This window comes from Natator depressus, chromosome 10 (assembly GCF_965152275.1).
Source record: "Natator depressus isolate rNatDep1 chromosome 10, rNatDep2.hap1, whole genome shotgun sequence".
Classification (NCBI taxonomy): Eukaryota; Metazoa; Chordata; order Testudines; family Cheloniidae; genus Natator; species Natator depressus.
In genome coordinates this window covers 43,268,641-43,293,672 of record NC_134243.1, presented here as the reverse complement: position 1 = coordinate 43,293,672, position 25,032 = coordinate 43,268,641, and the positions used below count along the sequence as shown (strand labels likewise).

The window sequence follows — 25,032 nt, the reverse complement described above, 5'->3', positions numbered from 1 at the left end:
TGGGAGGAGTTCACAGATCCCCGGGACGGAGTACGGCCCTGCCGAACCCGGCATCATCCCTGGTTCGGGAGACAATCGCATAGTGCGAGGTAAACGTGTGAACCGAAGACCAAATGGCGGCCCTACAAATATCTTGGATAGGGACGTGGGCCACAAAGGCAGCTGATGAGGCCTGGGTCAGAGCTGAGTGTGCCTTTACAAATGGTGGCAGGGGAACACCCGCCAGATCATAACAGGTGCAAATGCACGTGGTGATCCAGTGGGAGAGGCACTGGGTGGAAATCAACCGACCCCGCACGCGTTCAGCTGAGGCAACAAACAGTTGAGAGGACTTCCTGAACGGCTTAGTCCATTCCATGTAGAAGGCAAGGGCCCCACGCACGTAAAGCGTGTGGAGGCGGTGTTCCTCACTGGACGCGTCTACTTGGGGCAGAGGACAGGCAGGAAAATCCTGGCCCAAGTGATAGGCGAAGACCACCTTGGGGAGGAATGTGGGGTGTGGGCGGAGCTGAACCTTATCCTTATGAAAAACCATGTACAGGGATTCGGAGGTCAGGGCCCTGAGCTCCGAGACCTGCCTGGCCTACATGACAGCAACCAGGAAGGCTACCTTCCACGAGAGGTGAGACCAGGAGCACATGGCCAGAGGTTCAAATGGGGGCCCTGTAAGACAGGATAACACCACGTTCAGGTCCCACGGCGGGACAGGGGGCCTAATATATGGAAAAAGACAGTCCAATCCCTTAAGGAATCGTCCAGTCATAGCATGGGAGAACACCGTGTGTCCCTGCACCGGCAGATGGAAGGCCGATATGGCCACCAGGTGCACCCTGACCAACGAGAGCACCAGGCCCTGGGCTCTAAGGTGAAGGAGGTAGTCCAGGATAAGCTGGATTGGGACAGCCACCGGGGAAACACCCTGCTCGGCAGCCCATCTGGAGAACTGGGACCACTTCACTGAGTAGGCGTGGCGTTTGGAGGGCCGCCTAAATTCCAGAAGGATGTGCTGGACCCCCTCCGAACACGTCCGCGCCTCCCTGCCTAGCCATTGAGCAGCCACACCGTGAGGTGGAGAGCCACTAAGTTGGGATGGAGGAGGCAGCCCAGGTCCTGAGAGAGCAGGTCCGGGCGGAGCGGCAACGGCTGCGGCGGAGCCACTGTCAGGTCCATGAGCATCCTGTACCAATGCTGCTGGGGCCATGCCGGGGAAATCAGGAGAACCCATGCCTTGTCCATTTTTACTTTCTCCAGGACCCTGCTGATGAGAGGGAACGGGGGGAAGGCATAGAGAAAGTGGTCCGACCAGGACAGGAGGAAGGCATCGGAGATAGGGCCCTTTCCCTGACCCCCCCCCCTCCCGCCCCCGGAGCGGAACTGGGGGCAGTGCTGGTTCTGTCTTGTTGCGAACAGGTCCACCTGGGGAGTTCCCCACACTCGGAAGAGCTGGTAAGTCACTTCTGAGTGGAGAGACCACTTGTGCTGGGAGGAGGAGTCCTTGCTCAAGCGATCTGCCCGCATGTTGCGAGTGCCCAACAGGTGGAAGGCCCTCAGAGAGATGTCGTGGGCTATGCAGAAGTCCCACAGTCTGAGGGCTTCGCGGCAAAGGGCGGAGGATCGGGTCCTGCCTTGCCTGTTGATATAGAACATCGAGGCCGTATTGTCCGTGAGGACCCTGACCACCTTGCCCTGTAAGTGCAAGCGGAAGGCCACACATGCCAGATACACGACCCTGAGTTCCTTAACATTTATGTGTAGGAATAGCTCCTGGGCCAACCACAGCCCTTGGATCTGAACCATCCCCACATGGGCCCCCCAACCCAGGTCCGACGCATTGGACCCCAGCTCCAAAGACGGGGCCCTGTCTCGAAAAGGGACCCTTTGGAGCATGTTGTTCGGGGTGGACCACCACCGAAGGGAGGCGAACACCAGGTCGGGTATGGTGAGGACCTTGTCCATCCTGTCCCGGGCCTGGGAGAACTCCGAGGCCAGCCAAAGCCGGAGGGGCCTCATTCGGAGCCTGGCGTGGCAGACCACATACGTGGACGCCGACATATGATCCAGGAGCTGGAGGCACATTCTGGCCGTTGTCACAGGGAACTTTGTGACCGTGTCAATGAGCCCTTTTAGGGTCTCGAATCTGCCCGGTGGGAGGGAAGCCATGGCTGACGAGGTGTCCAGGAGCGCCCCGATAAACTCTATGCGCTGAACTGGGACTAACATGGACTTGGTGTTGTTTACTAACAGGTCCAAGGCCGCACATGTGGACAGTAGAAGCATCACGTGATCCTGCATCTGCGACTGGGAGCTGCCCTTGACCAGCCAATCGTCCAGGTAGGGAAAGATCTGGACCCCCCGGCACCTGAGGTAGGCTGCTACCACTGACATATATTTTGTGAACATCCTTGGGGCAGTGGATAGGCCAAATGGGAGGACCGTAAATTGGTAGTGATTCTGTCCCACCAGGAAACGGAGGAAGCGTCTGTGCCCCTCAAATATGTGGATGTGGAAATACGCATCCTGCAGATCCAGGGCGGCATACCAATCCCTTGGATCCAGGGAGGGGATGATGGAGGCCAGGGAGACCATGCGGAACTTGAGTTTGACCATAAACTGGTTCAGTTCCCACATGTCCAGGATGGGCCTGAGTCCCCCTTTGGCCTTTGGGATAAGGAAATAGCAGGAGTAGACCCCTTGCCTCTGAACTTCCCAGGGACCATTTCCACTGCTCCCAGGTCTAGGAGCTGCCCCACCTCCTGCTCTAGCAGGGCTTTGTGCGAAGGATCCCCCAGAAAAAACGGGGGTGGGGGATGGTTGGATGGGGTTGAAACAAATTGCAGCATGTAGCCCTGGGAGACCGTGTTGAGGACCCAGCGGTCCGAGGTTAGTCGCAACCACTCCAGGAGGAAAGCACACAACTAATTGCAGAAGGGAAGCTTTCTTGAGGGGGATCCCCTTTGGGGACTGTCAAAGTGCCCTCTGGCGTCCCATTAAAACCACTTTTTCCCCACCTGCTTGCCCTTGGAGGACCCAGGCTGTGGGGCAGGCCTTGACTGCCGCTGGGGCGCCTCTTATAGTCTCTCGACTTTTTATAGGCAGCCTCGGACTTAGGCAGGGCAGCCAGAGCAGGGGCCTGCTGTGGCTTAAACTTAGTTTTAGCTGGAGCTGGAACATAAAGACCCAGGGTCTGCAAGGTCATGCGGGAGTCCTTCATGCCATATAGCTGTGTATCCATTTGTTCTGCAAACAGAGCCTTGCCGTCAAACGGAGATCCTGCATGGCCGACTGCGCCTCACTGGACAGCCCGGACAGCAGGAACCACGATGCCTTTCTCATTGACACCGCCGAGGCCATGGATCGAGGTGCCGTGTCCACCGCATCTGACACCACCTGCAGGGATGCCCTGGGAGCATCTGCACCCTCCTCCACCAGCACCTTGAACTCTCTCTTATAGCGCTCCTGGAGGGAGTCCTCAAATTTGGGCAGCAAACCCCACAAGTTGAATTAGTATCTGCCCAGGAGAGCTTGGTGGCTTTCCAGCCGCAACTGGAAACTCAAGGATGAATAAACCTTTTTGCCAGAAGAGTCCAGCCTCCTTGAGTATTTATTTTTCGGAGTGGGGGCTGGTTGGCCCTGCTGTTCCCTGTGGTTGACCAACTCGACCACCAGGGAGTTGGGCATTGGGTGGGTGTAGAGGTACTCGTGCCCCTTGGTGGGTACAAAGTACTTGTGTTCCGCCTTCTTCGATATGGGGGCCAGGGAAGCCAGCGTTTGCCACAGGGCATTTGAAATGCTTGCCACCCCCTCATGGAGGAGCAAAGCCACCCTGCCCGGTGCTGAAGATGACACTGCATTGAACATAGAGTCCGAGGGCTCCTCCAGCTCTTCTGCCTGGAGGTGAAGGTTTGATGCCACCCGTTTTAAAAGTTCTTGATGGGCCCTAAAGTCCTCCTGTGGGACGGAGGGGGGGCGGGACCACTATCTCCTCATCTGGGGAAGGCGAGGAAGCCAGTACAGTGCTCTGGGTATCTGCCGGCACCGGAGGGTCCACCACTTGGTCAGTCTCCGGGCACGGTGCTGAGGGCGTACGTCCACTGACTCACTCCTTGGGGGTCTGGAGAGAGAGGCTGACGGTGCCTCTGAGGCTCCGGCTACCAAGCAGGCCCCCATCAGGGGCTGTGTTGGAGGCCACGGTGCCCACGGGTACCACTGTGCCAGCCACTAGGCCCGGTGCCACTGCACCTGCTGTGGCACCAATGGCCCCGGCTGTTCAGCTTGGCTGGCCTGGCCCATGGAAGGGCGACTACGAGCAGAGCCCGGGCTGACAAATGACCTGCCGTTGCCACGGGACCAGGAGGAACGGCGGTGCCGGGAGCGGCGTCGCCCATGGGACTGTGATCTCAACGAGGAGGACCAGTTCCGCCTGTAGCTGCTGCTCCACGATCTGATCCGACAGGCAGACCAGCGACAGCGCGATGCCGGCGATCTACGCCCCGGGCTGCAGAGATGGTGCTTTGGTGGAGACTTGGAGCGGGATTCCGAGCGGGAACAGCAATGACATCCGTGCCGCGACCGGCTGCGCTAACCCCTGCAAGACGAGGACCTCTGGTGATGTCTGCCTCGGTCCTGTGGGTAATCGCTCCGTGGCGTGGAGAGGTACCAGGAGTCCCAGTCGGACGGTACCCAACCAGACAATCTGGTGGAAGTCGAGGACGAGACACATGGACTGCGTCTTGAATGGTCGCTGGGCGGAGAACAGCGTTGGGAATGTTCCCGCGACCGAGACTGGTGCGGCGCTGGGGGCGACGGTGGAGAACCCAGCGGTGGCTTGCCTCTGGAGTAGGGGGCCGACACCGGCGGCACTCCTGGTACCAGCATGGTCATGATGTCTCTGGCCGCCTGCAGGGCCTCTGGCGTGGACGGCATCTGGACATCCGGGGAGGCCTGGTCCGACGCAGCCAGGCTACTCCGCTCAACATGAGTCGGAGGCCTAAAGGCCGGAGGGGATCGAGGACTGCCCGACATGGGTCTAGTCTCTGCCCCTGGTTTACCTCAGTGCTGCTGCGAAGAAGGCGCTTTCTTAGCCTTCTTCTGCCCCATAGACAGGGAGCAGTGCCGATTAGTCGAAGGCACGGGGAGGTCGCCACGCACTGATGCTGCGTTGCCTGGTGCCGACTCGGAGTGGTGCACCGGAGCCGGGGTCAGCGCCGTCTCCATGAGAATGGCCCAGAGCCTAATGTCTCTTTCTCTCTTAGTCTGAGGTTTAAACGACTTGCAAATTTTGCAACGATCACTGATATGGGTCTCACCCAAACAGCGTAAACAGTCTGCATGTGGATCACTCCTTGGCATAGATCGCCTACAAGTGTTGCATGCCTTAAAACCCGGAGCACAGGGCATGCCCCGGCCCGGGTACTATAACTAAATGAACTAACTGTAACAGCTAACTAACTACAGGTACTAGCACTGAACAAACAAAAAATTCTGGGGACGAGCTATAGCAAAGCTGGAGCAGCACAGTTCCGATGCACCTTCACTCGGCAGCAAGAAGGAACCGAGGATGGGGGGAGCACGCAGCTCCCTTTATACCGTGCCATGGAGGTACCACTCCAGGGGTCGCTGGGGTGCTCCCCCTATGGGTACTGCTAGGGGAAAAACTTCTGGCACCGGTGCACGTGGCGAGCACGCACACCTATAATGGAATACACATGAGCAATCATTCGAAGAACTCCTGGTTATCCCTAGTCCATCTCTAGTCCCTTTCCTCTGCCATCCCATGCCTCTGTTGGCATTCCAACTTCCCTGCTATCATTCCTCTTCCCCGCATTCCAGCATTACCAAATAGATTACATGCCTCAATCTGTTATGATATTTTCAGTAATTTGACCAAATGCCTGAAAGTTTTAGTCATTTGGCCAAACATTCACATGAAACAATAGTTTTGACCAAAGGACTAAAATTTGCAGTCTCTGGACCAAACAACAACAGACAGAATGACTGAACACACATATAGTCACTCCTCCTAAAGAATTATAAATCTTCCTGCCATTGTTCTACTCAGATATAGCAGTCCCTTTATTCTCTATGAAGTATATCTATACACACAGTCCTGGAAAGCTTATTACAGATAAACAATAGACTATACGATGAATAATGCTCTTAGCACTATTTTTATTTACTTTTTTACACATACAGACACCTTAATACAACATATTTTGAATATTGTGTGTAATAAATATAACAGCTTAAATAAAAAATGTTTACATATATTATGCATATGTAAATGAGATAACAGAAACATGAGACAAAAGTCAATGTTTCAAATACAAGACCAATCTTCCAATTGCCACTTGCACCTCCTCCTGTTTAAGTAAGGAAAGATTCTAGCGTGATGCATGCTTTTAGGGCTACATTGTGAAATATTTCATGCAGTTCTTTAAAATAGGTGATAAGTCTCTTATTTTCATGTAAAGTAACCATGCACGCACACACAACACATGCACACAGGAGTGTGTGTGTTAAAGAATGGCAAGAATTTTTAAAGGAAAGAATTCATGGTAAATTGCCAACTCACTCTTTCATGAGCAGCATGTCACAACTGTTTGGATTAAATTAAACCACTGTTGTGCGAGTACAATTCACTTTAAATACAAATGGACCCTTTAAGTCACCTTCCAAAAATAATTTAATATGAAACATTTAAGTATGATCATCATTCCCCTATTTCTAATGCCTGTTAATTTACCTGAGCTGGACTGCCAATGAAATAGTTATTATGGCTATTCCAGCTATAAATGAAAAAAATGTATTTAAAATATTCTCTTTTGATCTTGCATTACTATTAAGGGCTCCCATGATCAGTCATACCTCCCTACTCGGAGCACCCCACGAATCTCCAACTTGTAAAGTAAAGAAACAACAATGTAAAGTTAATATCCAAAAATCCTCCTTTTTAACAAAATCAATACAGACATCAGGTTGAGCACACAGAATGAGCAATGCAGTATGCTACAGTGATTGTTGCACCGGACAAGACAGAAGAGATCTTAGAAAATTTTTCACACATCAAATGGATCAAACAATATAGCCACAGATTGCTGGCTCCCACTTGGTGAGACGCTTCAGCATGCATGTTGTTTATAGTTTTAAAATTGGCTCCAAACTGTTTTTTGTGTGAGGAATTCTGTAGCTGAGCCAAGACACTCAGATTTTAAAATAATCCTTTACTTTTACAATTTCATGCAAGGGAGACTAGAGCAGAGTTCTTCAGTCAACCAGTTCATGTTCCAAATCGCTAACGAAAATGCTCTTTCAGGATGTAAATGCATCATCACATTAAGCCTCTCCCAAAAGAAATGCAGTTCTGCCTAAGTTAGTCTTGGATTTGACTAAACATCTGAAATAACACCTGTGAGTTTCATGACCACTTCCCTGTTTTCTGGTCCAAAAGGGGGAATATATCCTGTCCTCAACAAGCCCTACTGTAGCTACTCAGAATGGTTAAAAAAAAACTTTTCTATTTATTAAACCAGCACTTCTACATATATACTATTGTGTCCGTCCCCCCAAAAGTACTCCAGAGGGGTCGGCATGAGTTGTATTGTCCTATCAGGGATAGTTTGTCAAGTACCCCAACCCCAAATGTGCATTTACTGAGTAAACAATCAAATAACTTCTCTTCTGTTAACAAAAAACAGTTCTTCTAATAAGAATGTATTCAGGTGCAAAGACAAAAAGCGCTCTCACTCATCTCTGTGATGAGTGCAACACTGACAGTAGGTATAATGAAAGACTTTCTAGTTAGTTTGATTTTGCTCTCTTATCTTACATCCTACAGCTCGGGAAGCACCCCCAACATCACTGGAATATGCTTAACATTTCCTTGTATGGACTTCACTTTGCATGTTCCTTTATATACATATACATACATCTTTTTTAAACAGATGAACCGAAAATTCAGTTTGCAGTACAATATTTAAATAATGAAATAGAAATTATTTTAATTTGTGTCTCTTAAAACTTCTAAAGTTTCTGTTTCAACTTTGCTAACTGCAGTCTTCACTTCAGCATAAGGTTGCAATGCAGAAAGCATGCACAGAAATAATATGACCTTTTGCATGCAAGTCTAGCCTTTATCTTATTTTTAAGTTCAATTTTCAATAAAGAAACAAAAAAGCAACATAAGCTCAACACATGAATATGAAGAAAATGACTAGCGCAGTAACGCAAGGCTAGATTTTACAAATAAAACCTAATTTCTGTACACAACTCATTTTTTGATTGGGGCTCCCCTGGTTTAGAAATCAATTGCTCAGAAAACAGTCTGATGTCACCAAATGGTTTCATATGTCTGTAGCAGAGTCTTGGGGTTTAATTTAAATAAATGAAATTTCTTGGTCACAGACAGAAAACAAATACCTAAATTCTAGTAAGCAAATAAGTGTCCGGTAAGTCACGCAATATGAAATTAAGGAGCACGCATGAAATAAAATTAGCATCAGACAACCTTTATTACTTAATAGCACAGTTCACTATAAAGAAGTATGCACATAAGGAAGATGTAGAATCCCAATTTATGAATCACATTTAATTTAAGATTTTTTTTAGGTGACCTGACATTACTTTAACCCCCCCCACACACATTTAGAATAATGTATCAAATGCAATGAATAAAAACTGTAAGAAGCCTTCAGCAAATAAGTAACTTACAGCTCACCTTGGTTTGATTGCTGTGCAGGTCCCAAAGTACAGATCACTCTCAGATTGCTGAGTACTTGTGGCACCTTAGAGACTAAAATTTATTTGGACATAAGCTTTCATGGGCTAAAACCCACTTCATCAGATGCATGCAGTGGAAAATATAGTATGAAGAAATATATACACAGAGAACATGAAAAAATGGGGGTTGTCATACCAACTCTAACGAGACTAATCAATTAAGGTGGGCTATTATTAGCAGGAGAAAAAACTGTTGTAGTGATAATCAGGATGGCCCATTTCAAACAGTTGACAAGAAGGTGAGAGTAACAGTAGGGGGAAAATTAGCATGGGGAAATAGTTTTTAGTTTCTGTAATGACCCATCCACTCCCAGTCTTTTATTCAAGCCTAATTAAATGGTGTCCAGTTTGCAAATTAATTCCAGTTCTGCAGTTTCTCGTTGGAGTCTGTTTTTGAAGGTTTTTTTGGTTAAAGAATTGCAACTTTTAGGTCTGTAATTGAGTGTCCAGTGAGATTGAAGTGTTCTCCAACTGGTTTTTGAATGTTATAATTCTTAACGTCTGATTTGTGTCCATTTATTCTTTTGTGTAGCGACTGTCCGGTTTGGCCAATGTACATGGCAGAGGGGCATTGCTGGCACATGATGGCATATATCACATTGGTAGATGTGCAGGTGAATGAGCCTCTGATAGTGTGGCTGATGTGATTAGATCCTATGATGGTGTCCCCTGAATAGATATGTGGACAGAGTTGGCAATGGGCTTTGTTACAAGGGTAAGTTCCTGGGTTAGTGTTTTTGTTGTGTGGTTGCTGGTGAGTATTTGCTTCAGGTTGGCGGGCTGTCTAAGTGAGGACTGGCCTGTCTCCCAAGATCTGTGAGAGTGAGGGATCGTCCTTCAGGATAGGTTGTAGATCCCTGATGATGCGCTGGAGAAGTTTTAGTTGGGGGCTGAAGGTGACAGCTAGTGGCGTTCTGTTACTTTCTTTTTGGGCCTGTCCTGCAGTAGGTGACTTCTGGGTACTCTTCTGGCTCTGTCAATCTGTTTCTTCACTTCAGCAGGTGGGTACTGTAGTTTTAAGAACGTTTGATATAGATCTTGTAGGTGTTTTTCTCTGTCTGAGGGATTGGCGCAAATGTGGTTGTATCTTAGAGCTTGGCTGTAGACAATGGATCATGTGATGTGGTCTGGATGAAAGCTGGAGGCATGTAGGTAAGAATAGCGGTCCGCAGGTTTCTGGTATAGGGTGGTGTTTATGTGACTATCACTTATTAGCACTGTAGTGTCCAGGAAGTGGATCTCTTGTGCGGACTGGTCCACGCTGAGGTTGATGTTGGGATGGAAATTGTTGAAATCATGGTGGAATTCCTCAAGGGCTTCTTTTCCATGGGTCCACGAGATGAATATGTCATCAACGGAGCGCAAGTAGACTAGGGGTGTTAGGGGACGAGAGCTGAGGAAGCGTTGTTCTAAGTCAGCCATAAAAATGTTGGCTGACTTAGAAAGACTGTACTTAGAAAAATGGGATGGCTATGGGCACCCGCATGCCCCACAGTATGCCAACTAAAACCTCTCCAGTGCATCATCAAGGATCTACAACCTAACCTGAATGATGATCCCTCACTGTCACAGATCTTGGGAGACAGGCCAGTCCTCACTCAGACAGTCCCCCAACCTGAAGCAAATACTCACCAACCACCACACACCAAACAACAAAAAAACTAACCCAGGAACCTATCCTTGTAACAAAGCCCGTTGCCAACTCTGCCCACATATCTGTTCAAGGGACACCATCATAGGACCTAATCACATCAGCCACGCCATCCGGGGCTCATTCACCTGCACATCTACCAATGTGATATATGCCATCATGTGCCAGCAATGCCCCTCTGCCAAGTACGTTAGCCAAACCGGACAGTCGCTACACAAAAGAATAAATGGACACAAATCAGACTTTAAGAATTATAACATTCAAAAACCAGTCAGAGAACACTTCAACCTCCCTGGACACTTAATTACAAACCTAAAAGTCGCAATTCTTCAACCAAAAAAACCTTCAAAAACAGACTCCAATGAGAAACTGCAGAACTGGAATTAATCTGCAAACTGGATACCATTAAACTAGGCTTGAATAAAGACTGGAAGTGGATGGGTCATTACAGAAACCAAAAACTAATTCCCCATGCTAATTTTTCCCCTACTGTTACTTACACCTTCTTGTCAACTGTTTGAAATGGGCTATCCTGATTATCACTACAACAGTTTTTTTTCTCCTGCTGATAATAGCCCATTTTAATTGATTAGTCTCATTAGAGTTGGTATGGCAACCCCCATTTTTTCATGTTCTCTGTGTGTGTGTGTGTATCTATATATATTGTGACAAAGTTCCTCCTCTACCTTGATGGGTCTTGTGCTTATTGGCGGATTTGCTCGCCTTAGAGCTTCACGGCAGCCCTCAGTTTGTCCGTTTTCATGAACCCACAGTAAAGGTCAACTCCTCGTGTGTCTGACCAGAGTTGGGAGGTTTGGGGGGAACCCGGGCCCGCCCTTTACTCCAGGTTCCAGACCAGGGCCCTGTGGAATGCAGCTGTCTAGAGTGCCTCCTGGAACAGCTGAGTGACAGCTACAACGCCCTGGGCTACTTCCCCATGGCCTCCTCCCAACCCCTTCTTTAGTCTCACCATGGGACCTTCCTCCTGATGTCTGATAATGCTTGTACTCCTCAGTCCTCCAACAGTACGCTTTCTCACTCTCAGCTCCTACTGCCTCTTGCTCCCAGCTCCTCACAAACGCACCACAAACTGAAGTGAGCTTGTTTTTAAATCCAGGTGCCCTGATTAGCCTGCCTTAATTGATTCTTGCAGCTTCTTGATGGGCTGCAGGTGTTCTAATCAGCCTGTCTGTCTTAATTGGCTCCAGAAGGTTCCTGATTGTTCTGGAACCTTCCCTGTTACCTTATCCAGGGAAAAGGGACCTACTTAACCTGGGGCTAATATATCTGCCTTCAATTACTCTCCTGTAGCCATCTGGCCCGACCCTGTCACAATATCTACATATATTTTCCTACTGTATTTTCCACTGCATGCATCTGATGAAGTGGGTTTTAGCCTACGAAAGCTTATGCCCAAATAAAATTCTTAGTCTCTAAGATGCCACAAGTACTCCTTGTTCTTTTTGCTGGTACAGACTAACACGGCTACCACTCTGAAACCTGTAACAGATTGTTGGCTCCCACTTTGTGTGACGCTTCAGCATGCATGTTGATGATGTAAAACACCACAGAATTCCACTTCAGATTGGCAATGGTCTATAAATTAAGTTCTAGAGGAGAATTGTTTGTTTGTTTTACAATACTTCACAAATATGTGATATTGTAAAAAAAAACAAAACAAAACAGACCTTACTTTCCCTAACAGGATGACTCCAATCTACAGCAGCATTCCACAGCGTGTGATGTCACACATAATAGATGCTGGGATGTCGCCCTGAGTGGGAGTCAGTGAGCCATGTATCTGAAGATTGTGATCTGCAAAACAATAAATAGACACACATTTTAAGTCTGTGTGTGGAACATATCTTACCTTGTTTTGAGGTCAATCCTCTGATAATCCTAAACTGATTGGTTTATTTAAATTATTTACAAGCCATACCATATATTGGCATACAACATTATGGGCAGAGGCTGATCTGTTCATCTGAAAAATGTCATACTTTCAAAATCATCTGAAAACAACTACAACACATTTTAGCAGAAGCTGGGGGACCTGAGAAAAGTCCATTTACTATTAACAATGATAAAAGCCAAAGATTAAAAGCAAGCTGGAAAATGGTCCCCTTAACACATGGTGTACAAGTGCATTATTAGCATCAAAACTATTTTAACTAACCATTAAGGATGAGACTCATACAAAGCCTAACATATGTTAAAAGGTAAAGAGAAATCAATAAGAGCTATCTGAAAGCTTTAATACTATAGCTGATACCAGAAGGAAAATCTATGACCTCATTAATAAAGGACAGGATTTGAGACTTGAAGAACAAAAAAGGTGATAATCGTATCAGCAATGGTAAAACAGCTAAAAGGTATAGAAGAAGGAAGACAGGAAATGAGGAATACACAATAAGACCAAGTGACTCTCACTAAAACTGATAAAAAGCAGCAGCGCTCCAGAACAAGGACAGAGCTTACAGCAACTCAAGACTCAGGTCAGGGACAGCAAACTACAAATTCTAACTGCCAGCAAGCAAGAGAAGCGAAATCCTACTTTTTTTTTTTTTTTAATATACAGAATAATTTATTGTACATTTACTAAAAATGAATCAAAGGTCTGATCTAAATCCTTCCAATATGGGATTTGAAAAGCATTGGTGGGAGAAAGATTGTGTATTTGATACTAGTGACTGAGAAGGTCCAAAAAAAGAAGCCAGTGCAATATACAGTATAAACCTACCTCTTAGGATATGAATATTCTCTTCTCTTCCCGCTTTTCACTGGCCTGCTGACTCAGGCCAGATGATGGGAAATACCAGCAAATGAGGTCTAGCACAGGGAATGAAGGTGCAGCTTTTCTAACCAACAAAATTACACAGCTTATCCAAAGGGTTTGTTTTTGTTTTAAATACCATAAATTAGACACCCAGCGGTAAAAGTAGGAGAAAACTGCAGGGAATTTTAGAAAGACTCTGATTAGGTTGACCAGAAGTTTTGGTTTATAGGGATTTCCCAGCTGATTTTACTGAAAATGGGGGTTTGTCCTGATTTCAGTAATATCCCAGAACATTTTGTTCCCTATTGGTAGCTGCATGTGTCTTCATATGGCACAGTGAGTAAAGCAGTTTTTTTGTCCTTATTTCATGCTACACTAAAGCTGAACTTCTAATTAGGTGATTGCTTCCTTCTGCAGCCTCCAGCATGAGGCACTCAAAATCTCCAACTACCACAGCAGCACAACAGGCCCAATCCTAGCCGAGGTGGATGTTCAGGTCTTTGTAGCCAGTAAGAAGTTGGATTTTCAGGACAGTTAGGCACAGACATGAGCAGGTGAGGGAGGGATGGACGGACACCTAGGGTATGTCTACATTGCAAACAAAGGTGTGGTCTTAATTCGGTTTAGCTAACACAGCTATTCGGCTTTTAACTTGGGTTAGCAGCTTCAGTTCAACCCAGCACCCCTATAGGCTTTAACTAAAGTTAAAAGCCGAGCTGCCATGTCTTCATTGCTGTTTTAATCCAAGTTAGCTAACGTGGAGTAAGAACATATTTGAGGGCACCTCCTCTACTTGCACTGAGCTGTAGCAGGATCCACATGGGACATTGCTGTGCAGCAAGCTGGTGTGCTATTCATTCACATCCTGGCTTGCCATATAGACAAGCCCTTTGAGTGCCTTCTAGCTATTTTGTGCTAACTTTCCTGTGAAGACAAGGCCTTAAGCGCTGTGCTTCAGTTCCACTACTTATAAAATGGACATAATACATAGTTCTACTTACCTCTCTGGGGAGTTGTGAAAGTTAACCTTAATAAATAAAGGTTTGGAAAATGCTTTGAAGTTGTAAAGTGTTATGTATCAACTTATTTTTATGTATTTCTATTCTTCATCCTGATGTGCTGCCATAAACAAACAGGTAATTCTTTTACAGTATTCTAGCTAGGTTCAGTAAGACAAGTAACAATGTTCTAGCCCAAGTATGCATACAGATATTGAAGAATAACTAGTGTTTTTAAATGTACTTTAAAAGTAGTAGTGAATTAATCTGGTTAATATTTTAGATATACATTCCCTTGACAATAAAGCAAACTTATATGCTCTCCAAATACATAAATTCCCTCTTCAGACAGCCCCAAGAAAAGCTTTCAGACCCTTGGAAATTGTACAGAATGTAAAATTTACAGTAAAATACCAAAGTGAGAGAGTAGCCAGAAGAAACATAGTATGTTATCCATTTTAACAAACTTGCGTGCCAACACAGTCATCACCACATATTAAACATTCATTTTTACAAAAAAACAAAGATTTGTGCACACAGACCATAATTATTTTCCTATATAAATTACAAGCATTTCAATGCAGTAAAATAAAGGGTCAGACTTATGTTAAGATCTGTAATTTCAACCAATTGTGCAGTAATTCAAACGCAATGTTAGCATTTAGCTAAACAATCATTCTTTGGCATCCATGGTGTCAGCTAAGACATATGACTGAGTACTTCTGCTGGTCTATGCCAAAAACATAAAAACCAAGGGAACTGGACTAGCCACGTGTGTGCATATATATATTATTTACACACACTTGCATGCACACACACACTTGCATCCTGTCCAATTTTTTTTTTGAATATTAACATTCAATTGATACTACTGGTTTGTTAAATGTGTAATCAGAGATTTCACTTGATTTAATAAAATAATTAGAAATGACAATGTCATGGTTAAAGATGCTCACTCTAACATAGTAACATTCTATTAAAGAGAGCTATGATTGTATTACTGTATAATGTTTCTCTAAACAGAAGCTCATCATCGTAATGATTATTGTATTGTCTCTAATGTTTACATGGCAAGGATCTGTAAAAATGTTAAAACTTCCTAAATAAATAAATAAATAAATAGTTAAAAATACACCCACCCATACCCTTAGCTTTCAATAAATATTCAAGAGTCGGGCCTCTTTAGGGCAGAAGAAAATATTTGTGTACTGTTCTTTAAATCAATAAAGTAGAGCAACCACATTAATAATGCCTTCAAGTAGTATTCACACATCTAACCTCGTTTGATTTTCTTCTCAACAGTGTAGGTTGCTAACATTCTGCATTAACAGTACATTAACATTCTTTTAAATACATGGAGATTGGCATTCCTTTTCAGGGGCACATGTGTCTATTTGTGTCCAATACAAAACCTCTCCCAATCACAAGTCACTTCAAGGCCTACAATTCTCGACACAATTCATGACAGGTTAAGATCTGCCCCGACTCACAAAACATCACTTTTAAAAAAAATCAAAATTATGTGCTCATTCTTAAAATGTTAATGGTAATGCTGCACAAGGAAACTTTTACTCCCTTTGCCAGGCAACTTGCCATCAGTTGTTTGGGTAATGTTTTACCCTGAAATTACACATTTTACAAGAGGAAGTTTTCAACCTGACAAGCTGGCAGGAGAATCCAGGTGTTACCTTGGTGCTTTCCTCCACATCCTTTGTATTCAAAAGTGCATGATTAATTCGAAAAACTATCCAATCAAACAGGGCGCTGTACAGTGATTTAGCCATGGAATTCCGCACAGTCACAGCCTAGAAAAAATGAAAATAAGGATTAGAAATAATTAATTACCTGCATTAAAACTGGTTTACGTAATAATAAAGAAGTTGTGTGTCCAACATCCATCTTTAGTTTAGAGAAAACTTTTATCTTCATTATGTGCTCCACTGCTCCTGAAGCACTTAGTGATTTGTCTTCATTACCAGTCTATTCAACCAAGCCTGAACTATTCCGCCTGAATTTGGCTGGTTTTACTCTGGTGGATGATGCAGGAGTCCAGCTCATAGAATACGATAAATGACACAGATGAGATCTGAGCCTCTATGGAATCACTCAGCTTCCTGAATACCTAAAACCTGCTGGCTCCAACCCCGGGAGTTGCAAATCACACTTATAAGGTCCATCTACACTGCATACTTCTTGTGGTGGTATGTAAAGTACATACATGGTTAGCACTGCTAGCACAGCTACAAACAGCATAGATGGTGAGGTACTGCTTAGGTGAGTAAAGACGTGCCTGAAGCCTATGAGTATCTACCCAGGTATATACCCTACATGGCTCTCTACAGCCCAAGCACTGCCTCCTCCATCTACATTGCTATTTTTAGCCCTGCTGCATCCCGCTGCCTCCCTGCTGCAGAAGCCTTTCCCCACCACTGGGAGAGACTCCAGCAGTGGGGAGCCAGTGTGGACACAGGGCTTTGCTTTTCACTGCGGCATCTAGTTATACATACTCTACATGCTACCAACATTGGCCTGCAGAGTAGACATAGCCATATGCAGATTTACTGCTCTTCAAGCAGCCATCACAGAATAAAGAATAATACTTTTTTAGAAATACCATCCAAGTCGTGATGCTCTTTCATCTGTGTCGCAAGAGATTTCATTTGACTGACAATGGTTAAAAAGCAAGAAAGAACTAAGATATCAATATGCAGTTTGTTTTTTCCAAAAACATATGCTGTCTGAAACAGATACTTAGGTACTGGGCAGGAAAGGAGTTGATAATTCATACTTTGAGGTCCTACTGACATTAACAACCTGCTGAAGCTATTTTGGCCCTCAGTTTACCATTCCCTGGCTTGAATTATTACCTTGCCATTTATACAAAGGCTGCTGTGTATGTTAATTACTAAAAATGTTATGAAGCGATTGGTGACTGTGGCATTAACTCAGAGCTGTTTTTAGCTATGGTGCAAGTAAGAAAGAATATCAAGCCCTTCTGGTGATGGAGATAGTCTCTCACATCAGGAGATTCAGAAACACCCATTTTAATCAAAAGCCTTAAACTACAACCGTAATTGCCAGCTATTATACACAGCACTGCAATGCTTCACACCGAGTGAACTTTCAGAATACAGCTCTGAGTATAAATGGGGTATATTTCTTTTCAAGCAGGCAATGAAACTTCTGTCTCAATTTAACAGATAGGAGAGAGAAGTTATTCAAAGAATTTATTCTTTGTCCATGTCATCCTTCCTACCTTCCTCCTGTTCTCTACATGGAGAGCTATATCCAAAAAGTTTTCAAGGATAAAAACTCACCCTCACTCAACCCAGCTCCAGCCAGGGTGCATTACAAGAGTGGCCTCATTTCACCAAGGCAGTAATCAAAAGAAGAAAAAAGATCACAGTGTGGGATCACTGGATTTTCACTACTGTTTCAATGGAAGCTGCCTCTTTTTCCCTTGAGTACTTTATACCAACTTCTTTCACCACAGCCATGTGCTCTTGGGCCAACTGTGAACTCTTACTTGCAGTCAGCCAGGGCCTGTCTCTCACGCACCAGATGGCATTTATGAAACCAAGAACATCACCTCCACATACTCAAAATGGGTAAATCTGAGGATGGCCCCAAACACACAAATGAGTGAGTCTGTACAATGCCGAAAGTAACTAACCCTGCCTTGGCTATCTTTTGCTAAATGGCAATATATCACAACTCTCTGATAAGCAAACAAAATAAAGTTATAAAATGCCAAAGAAAAAAAAAAAAAGAATGACTTGCCAATGCCAAAACAAATGATTGCTCATTTCCAAAAACTTTGTGTGCGACAAAAAAAATACAAGCAATGAAAGTGAAGGAAATTTGTTGTACTGAAGAACAGCTCTTTCTATGCTCCTAACTAAAATCCAGTAGTTTAATATTTGTTTTGGAACCTGATTGGTTTAACAGTTAGTTTATCAAGAATCTTATAAACAGAGCTTTACATTTTCTCAGCAAAGTGTATACTCTTTCCTGAAAATTCAGTTTTGTACCTTTTTTTTGGCCATGCATTTTCCAAACATTACTCAGAAATATTTAAACATATTTAAGTGTTTTCGAGATAGATTTTGGTAACCCTGTCTTTGCCTCATTTTATTAAATCTGCTAACGTTGCAAGCCAATTCCCTAATGCTGAACTACATCGTATCATGCCCCACCCAAGACAAATTGATGGAGGAAATCAGAGATGGTGACCAAGATGTGATAACATTTCTTACTGTTATAAGGATTTGTTCTGGAGTAGCCTTACTTCAGCCCTGTCTATTTTACAGTGTGATGTTATGAAAGGTGAAGTTTCCTCCTAGTGCAGGCCATATGAGGTGCACAGAACAACTCCTCTTCCTTCGCCCACCTTTTCCCTTCCTGGCAAACCTAATAATGGCATAGTTAAGTATGCAGTAACCCCACCACAGCCATGGTACCTAAGTCCCGTGAAAAGGGAGTAGAGAAAGGGCACAAGAAGGCTGCTCCTTTTCTCCCAAGATTAGCCCTGTTACAGTGCAGCTTAGCAGGCACATAGGAGAGTACTGCCTCTTTGCTAACTTCTAGGACCTAGGCAACATAAAATAATTTGTGGACCTAGATCATGAAGTTTTCTACCTGAATTTCTAGGAGCCTTGGGTTCTACAGGTTTATAAGTGAACTGGTAGAAAGCTCCTGGCACAGACAAGTGTAAATATGTCAGAAAATGTGTTAGCGGAAAATGAAACAAGGATTTCATTTTCAATTTTATTGCTCCTTATCAGACAAATTTTGTTCTCAATTATACTGTCTTAAATCAAGAATAACTCCATTGACAGCAATGCAGTTACATTAGATTTGTACTGGTGTAAATGAGAGCAGATTTGGCCATATATATTTCTCACAGAAGAAGGTGGAGGCTGGGGTTTTGCAGAAATTTCTGATTTGTCCTCTGTGGGCCTTGTGAGATGCAAGAGATTGAAGAAAAGTTCCGACACACTTTTCTAAAGTATGCCGAGGATAAAGCAGACAGAGGGACGCTCTCCTACAGAGCATCGATGATGCATGGGTAAAGGAAGTCCTGTAGCGGGAAGACAAATAGTTGTAAATGATGTAATTTACAGGCTCCACTGCCAATTTTTGGAATAGAGGTTACTTTTGTCTGTAGACACACATGCACACAAGTCTATTAGAAAGAACTGCATATATTTTACATAAAAATGGGATGTGGCCATATATTTGCCCCTTAGTACTGAAGTTACAGCTATTTCTAAATTTTATGGAAGATATGTCCTGTGAGTCTTTAGAAGGATAACCAACCTCTTAGTGGAGAACCTCTGACTTAAATCTACTAGGCCTCATAACTTCGCTAGGAAAGTCTTCCATTTTAGAGCCATTGTTTTGTTTTCCCATACACACTCCTCTTTCCATTTCAGTTTTCCCCACTGTATATGAAAAATGAATCAAGTGTCAAAAGAGGGAGAACCACAACAAACCCAGATGGATTACTAACTGTGGTCGTGACCCGTATGGGTACATCACACAGCGGTAGCTTTTTTAACAGGAAAATCTCAAGTGGCTTGCAATATGAGAGAAAGCACTTTAACTCTTAGATACAGTACAGGCTCAGAAGTATCAGAATAGAAATGAGTACATTTTTTATGAATCAGGCTCTTTGTTTACATAACTGCCTTTGGGATCAGTCCTAATGCATAATACCTCACTCAATTTCATTCAGTTCATGTAAAGAGAGTAATGCCATTTAGAACAAACTTTCCCTCTTCCCCATAATTAGATAGCAAACTATATAATATAATGAGGCTTTTATTTAAAAGAAGGAAAGATTGTTGCTGCTCTTTGAGCAGTGTGATTAAACAAGATTTGCCTACAAGATTTTTGAAATTTGCTTGGAGAACAAGTTTCCATTTCTTTTTTTTACTTTATCACTTATTAATGTCAGATGTTCTCAATGCATTACTATATGCTACAGTGGAGACAGATGAAAGATTCCGTTATACTCCACAAGGTCTCTGAAATCCAGAAGGACTAAAAGTAAAACTGTACTACAATTCATGGCCTTTTGCCAGTCCTATTATTGTTTTTAATCTATTCATCACAGCCATTTACGTATTAGGGGTAACAACATAATCAAAGAATGGCAGAGTCAAGGAAGTTCAATGAGTCAGAAGAAGTTCTTCATTTCAACTACACAAGTTGTGTGTCACATTTAGGTTTGTCTCATTACAATTATAGGCCTCCTATTCAGGAAAGCAGAGAACAAAGTGTGTAAGTCCTTCCCCATGAAGTAAAGCATTTAAAATACATACTTAAGTTGAAGCATATACTTAATTCCTATTGACTCCACATTCTTAAGCAATCTTTGACTACAGGCATTACAAATTTCAACATTCTTTTCTAGCTGAATTAATAACTGAACTTCTCCCTGACATGATTCTATTTAAATTGGTGGTGCAAATGAATGTTGCTAATGACACAAAAGATTGGTTTCTCTGTGCTACAGACATGCATAGACTAGAGAAAGTAACTACCTTTGTGATATCCAAAGGATGGGGTACATGTTCACATCTAGATTAATACAGTGCCTTGATATTACAGCGAATGGCATGTTTTAATTATCTAAAAGAGAAACACATTTACAATATGGAAGTTCTAACAGTCATACCCCTTGATAAATGAACTAATGTGACAAGGTGAGGGTGCGTGCATGAAGGGTTGTGTGTTACATGACAATGCTGTATGTTACATGCAGAGGATATTATTTATGCATGGCTTGTTGCCCAAGTTCTCTCTTTTCCCTTAATTTAACTGATTTTTAGCCCTGTTGCTTGAGGACAAATGTTTCTGCCAGTCTAACTCCATCACATCTCTTTGCCACTTTTCTCAAACCCACAACCGGAAAACCAAAGAACTCTGCTTTCAGCTACCACTCTCCCTTGCACAAAAACAAATGGACTCTTATTGGGTTCTTAACCTAGCTTCTTTATTTGAGGTTAATGCATCCACCAAAACAGGCAATTCTGTTTGAGTCTGCCAGTGAATGTTTCATTAAAAAAGTTCTGCTTCATGTTATGAGTCAGCTTCCGTAATCCACAGCCTCTTGTCTGTTTTGGATGTCTTGCTATGGGATTCCTACACAAAATGTGTAATGTAATGTCACTTAGAAAACTATGTAAAAAAATAAATTAGTAAAATGAAAATAGTACATACAGTGCCAAAGCAATCCTTCTGGGATCAAGAAAGCATAGCAACTGCTTATTGATTCAAAAAGCAGTGTAGATTAAACACATTGTAATTCAGTGATTCATGAGACATGCTAAAGAGACATGCTTTAATCAATAGGTTTCCTACATTTAAAGACTAACTTTGTGGAGAAATTTTTTTTTTTATTACTGGCAGGGCTTGTAGTACTTCTTATTAAGGTTGCCCAACACATCCCATGATAAGACCTTGTTTTTAGTTGCTTATAAATGTTGCCAAACTAACCATTTGGGCTCAAATTTTTCATGATAGGTGTCTCCCTCAGGCTGAAGGGTTTGGGCTTGTTTCTTTTGAAAATTTAAGCCAAAACAGTCTATTTGTTTCTGAGAATGAGGGTAGGGAAAAATACATTGTTTTGCCCATGTTAAACTCTTGAGTGTTCTTTGAAATGCTCTAGTACCGCCATAGTTTGGAGCATGGATTTGAAATTTGGCAGAGGGGTGGCCTTTGTGTGAGGGATATTCCTTTTCCATTCTAGAAAAAAAAGTACCCAATTTTGGCCAAGTTATAAGCTTCTGAACAATTGTGATTCACACATGCTCAGTAGAGACTTGCTAGAGCTTAATACTTAAAATCTTAGAAGACTCTGTCCTAACTGAGCAAGCTCAAGCCTCTCAAAGCTTCTAATCCTGACCAGACAACACGTGCCATCCCCACAGAGCAGCTGAGCTGTACATGCACAATCCCCGCAGAGTGACTGAGTCCAAGCATGACTCCAGCCTATGGCTACAGAGATAAAGCTGGAGATCCCTGTACAGACTGTTCCCAAATGCTTGGGGCTGGAGCAGGCACTGGATCTGAGAGTAGGTGGCTATCCAATCTGAATGAAGAGAAGACAGGAGCCAAATCATGGGTGAGGGAAAGTAGTAGATTGGGCTGAGTCTGATAAGACTGGGAATGGTGGGTGGCAGAGGAGAAGAGAAACTGTGACAAGGAGTTTGAGGGGGATGACTGGAAGTGGCTGGGGAAGGAGACTCAAAGCTGAGGGGTAGGGAAGATGGTTCTGGTGGCAATGGAAGAGGCAGGGACTGGGATCCAACTGGCTGGGGGCGGGACACAGATTGGAAAAGAAGCTGGAGGGAGAGGTGGAGACTGGGACTGGCCGGACAAGGGAAATGGGAGGACAAGGAGATGAACTAGAAACTAGTGGGAAGGGAAACGGATTAGATGAGGGTGCCATGGAAGGAAACTTGGAGCCAGTGGGGGGGGGGGGGGGATGCAGATTGGACAAGAAGTCAGCCGAAAGAAATTGGGACTAGGTAAGCAAGGAGAATGGGACTGAGACAAGGAGCCAGAGATAGAGAAGAGATAGGACTGGGACAGGGACAAGTTGAAGAGGAGGGAGCATAAGGGGTCAAGTTTGGGGAAAATGAGCAGATGAGTCTGTGCCCAGTAATGCACACTCCCCTCCAGAGCCTGGAATGGAACCCAAGATTCCCGAATCTCACCATACCTCTGCTGTTAGCAAATATTTGTGAAACCCACCGGCACAATGTCCCATCATCCTTTAGTGCTGGCCCACACAGAGTATGATAACCTGCTACTGCTATCAGCTACTCTATTAGTGGACATGGAAGAAGTCTGTATGGTGGATCTAATGTTCCAACCCTGCTGATGATCCAGGTAGATGTCAATATGAAGCTCAAAAACTCAGACTAAGGTCAGAAGGGACCATCATGATCATCTAGTCTGAACTCCTGCACTTCACCCACCCACTCCTGTAATAGACCCCTTAACCTCTGGCTGAGTTACTGAAGACCACAAATCATGATTTAAAGACTTCAAGTTGCACAGAATTCACCATTCACACTAGTTTAAACCTGCAAGCAATCTGTGCCCCATGCTGCAGAGGGAGGTGAAAAAACCCCTGGGTCTCTGCCTATCTGACCTGGGGGGAAATTTCTTCCTAACCCCAAATATGGCAATCAGTTAGACCCTGAGCATGTGGGGAAGACCCCCCAGCCAGACACCTGGGAAACAATGCTCTGTAGTAACTCAGAGCCCTGCCCTTCCAACATCCCATCACCAACTGTTAGAGATATTTGCTGCTAGCAGTTGCAGATCGAGCTACAGATGGAATTTCTTTTTTCAGTCTTTTTTTTTCAAATTAGGAAATTGTACACATAAACTACGTTAAAAGAATATTAATGTGGAAAAGTCAAGCATTAAACAGGAAACAACATAATTGAGATGGCATACGCAACGTTATGATACAGTATTTAATTACATGACCACCTATTTTTTCCACAGAGCCTCTGCCTCATTCAGTGCACAGATTGACCTGATGTGGGGATGAATAAGGGTTGTATAATGAAAGAGACTTGTCTGTAGGATCCCTGTCTCATTGTTGCAGAAGTTGAGAGATGGGTAATGAACAAAGCAGGGAATTGCAGGAAGAGAAAGGATCTCATGGTAAAGACAGTTGAACTCTGCCCTGGAAAACTAGATTCTATCCCTGCCTCTGCCACAGAGGTTCATATATGATGCTAAGCAAGTCACTAAAACCATATTTTTCAGAAGTGGTCATTAATTGTGTGTTCCTCATTTTCTGGGTGCCCAACTTGAGTCCCTGGGGCCTAAACTGCGGAATGACTGAGAACTCACAGCTTGAATATATAATCTGCTATATAATGCTAAGTACTCTGAAAAATCAGGTCCTAGGCATCTCAAATTAGGCATCCAAAATTAGTGGTTTCTTCTGACCTAAGGGCTTGTCTGCATAGTGGGGTAATGCACCAATAGGGGTGTGATTTCTAAAGTGCACTAATGTGTTGTGCATTAATTGGTCCACATAGACCCTAATGATGAGTTTTAATGTTGTGCTGTCTGAAACAGTACTATTTTAAGACCATTAGGGAACCTGTAGTGTGCACCAGCAGGATCTATATGGACCAATTAATATGCAACTCAAGCTTTAGAAATCACATCCCTGTACAGCATGTAACCCCACTGTATAGACAAGCCCTTAATCTCTTTCTCTGCCCCCATCTGTAATTGGTGATAACACCATTCCCTCACCCCACCGGAGTTCTATATGATAAATTAATGTTTGTGACACTCAATAATAACCACCATGTGATAGAAAAGCCCATGGGGAAATTAATAAGTCGGTCTTCAGAGCAGGGTTTGAATGGTGTACAGTAAATAAGGCCTAAGACTACACGTAGACCAATGAGGATAAACCAAAATTTTGCATACCTGTTCATTAACTTCATACCACCCCTTCTATGCACTGAATGAGACAAGTTTCTGGGGGAAATATACTACATAAACATGTAATTAGAGACTAACAATATATATGAACAAGGGGGCCAAATTAAGACTGCACAAGTAACCTGAAATCTGACATTTCCTAACTTTTGAGTGCTTGACTTTGCAACCTTCATATTTCTTTAACATAGGGTTTCATGCGTAATATTATAAGAAGTCAAATCTATTTGGAAGCAAGGTTACAGGAGCCTTACAACATCCCCTCTAAATCCCTGATAACTTCCTAGTCAAATACCCAGCTTTTTCTCACCCTTCCAACACTCCTTTTGTAAATCTACCCAAAG

The 25,032-nt window shown here is 43.9% G+C and overlaps 1 protein-coding gene across 13 annotated transcripts in view; it reads right to left on the bottom strand.

Moving 5' to 3' along the window:
• The window catches only part of MYO9A (myosin IXA), a 465,931-nt gene that overhangs the window by 153,352 nt on the left and 287,547 nt on the right, over positions 1–25,032 (bottom strand). For all 13 annotated transcript variants that reach the window (XM_074965918.1, XM_074965921.1, XM_074965919.1 and 10 more), the window contains one exon: positions 15,889–16,005. In XM_074965918.1, coding sequence (XP_074822019.1) covers positions 15,889–16,005 — 117 coding nt within the window. The remainder of the gene's footprint in view (positions 1–15,888; positions 16,006–25,032) is intronic.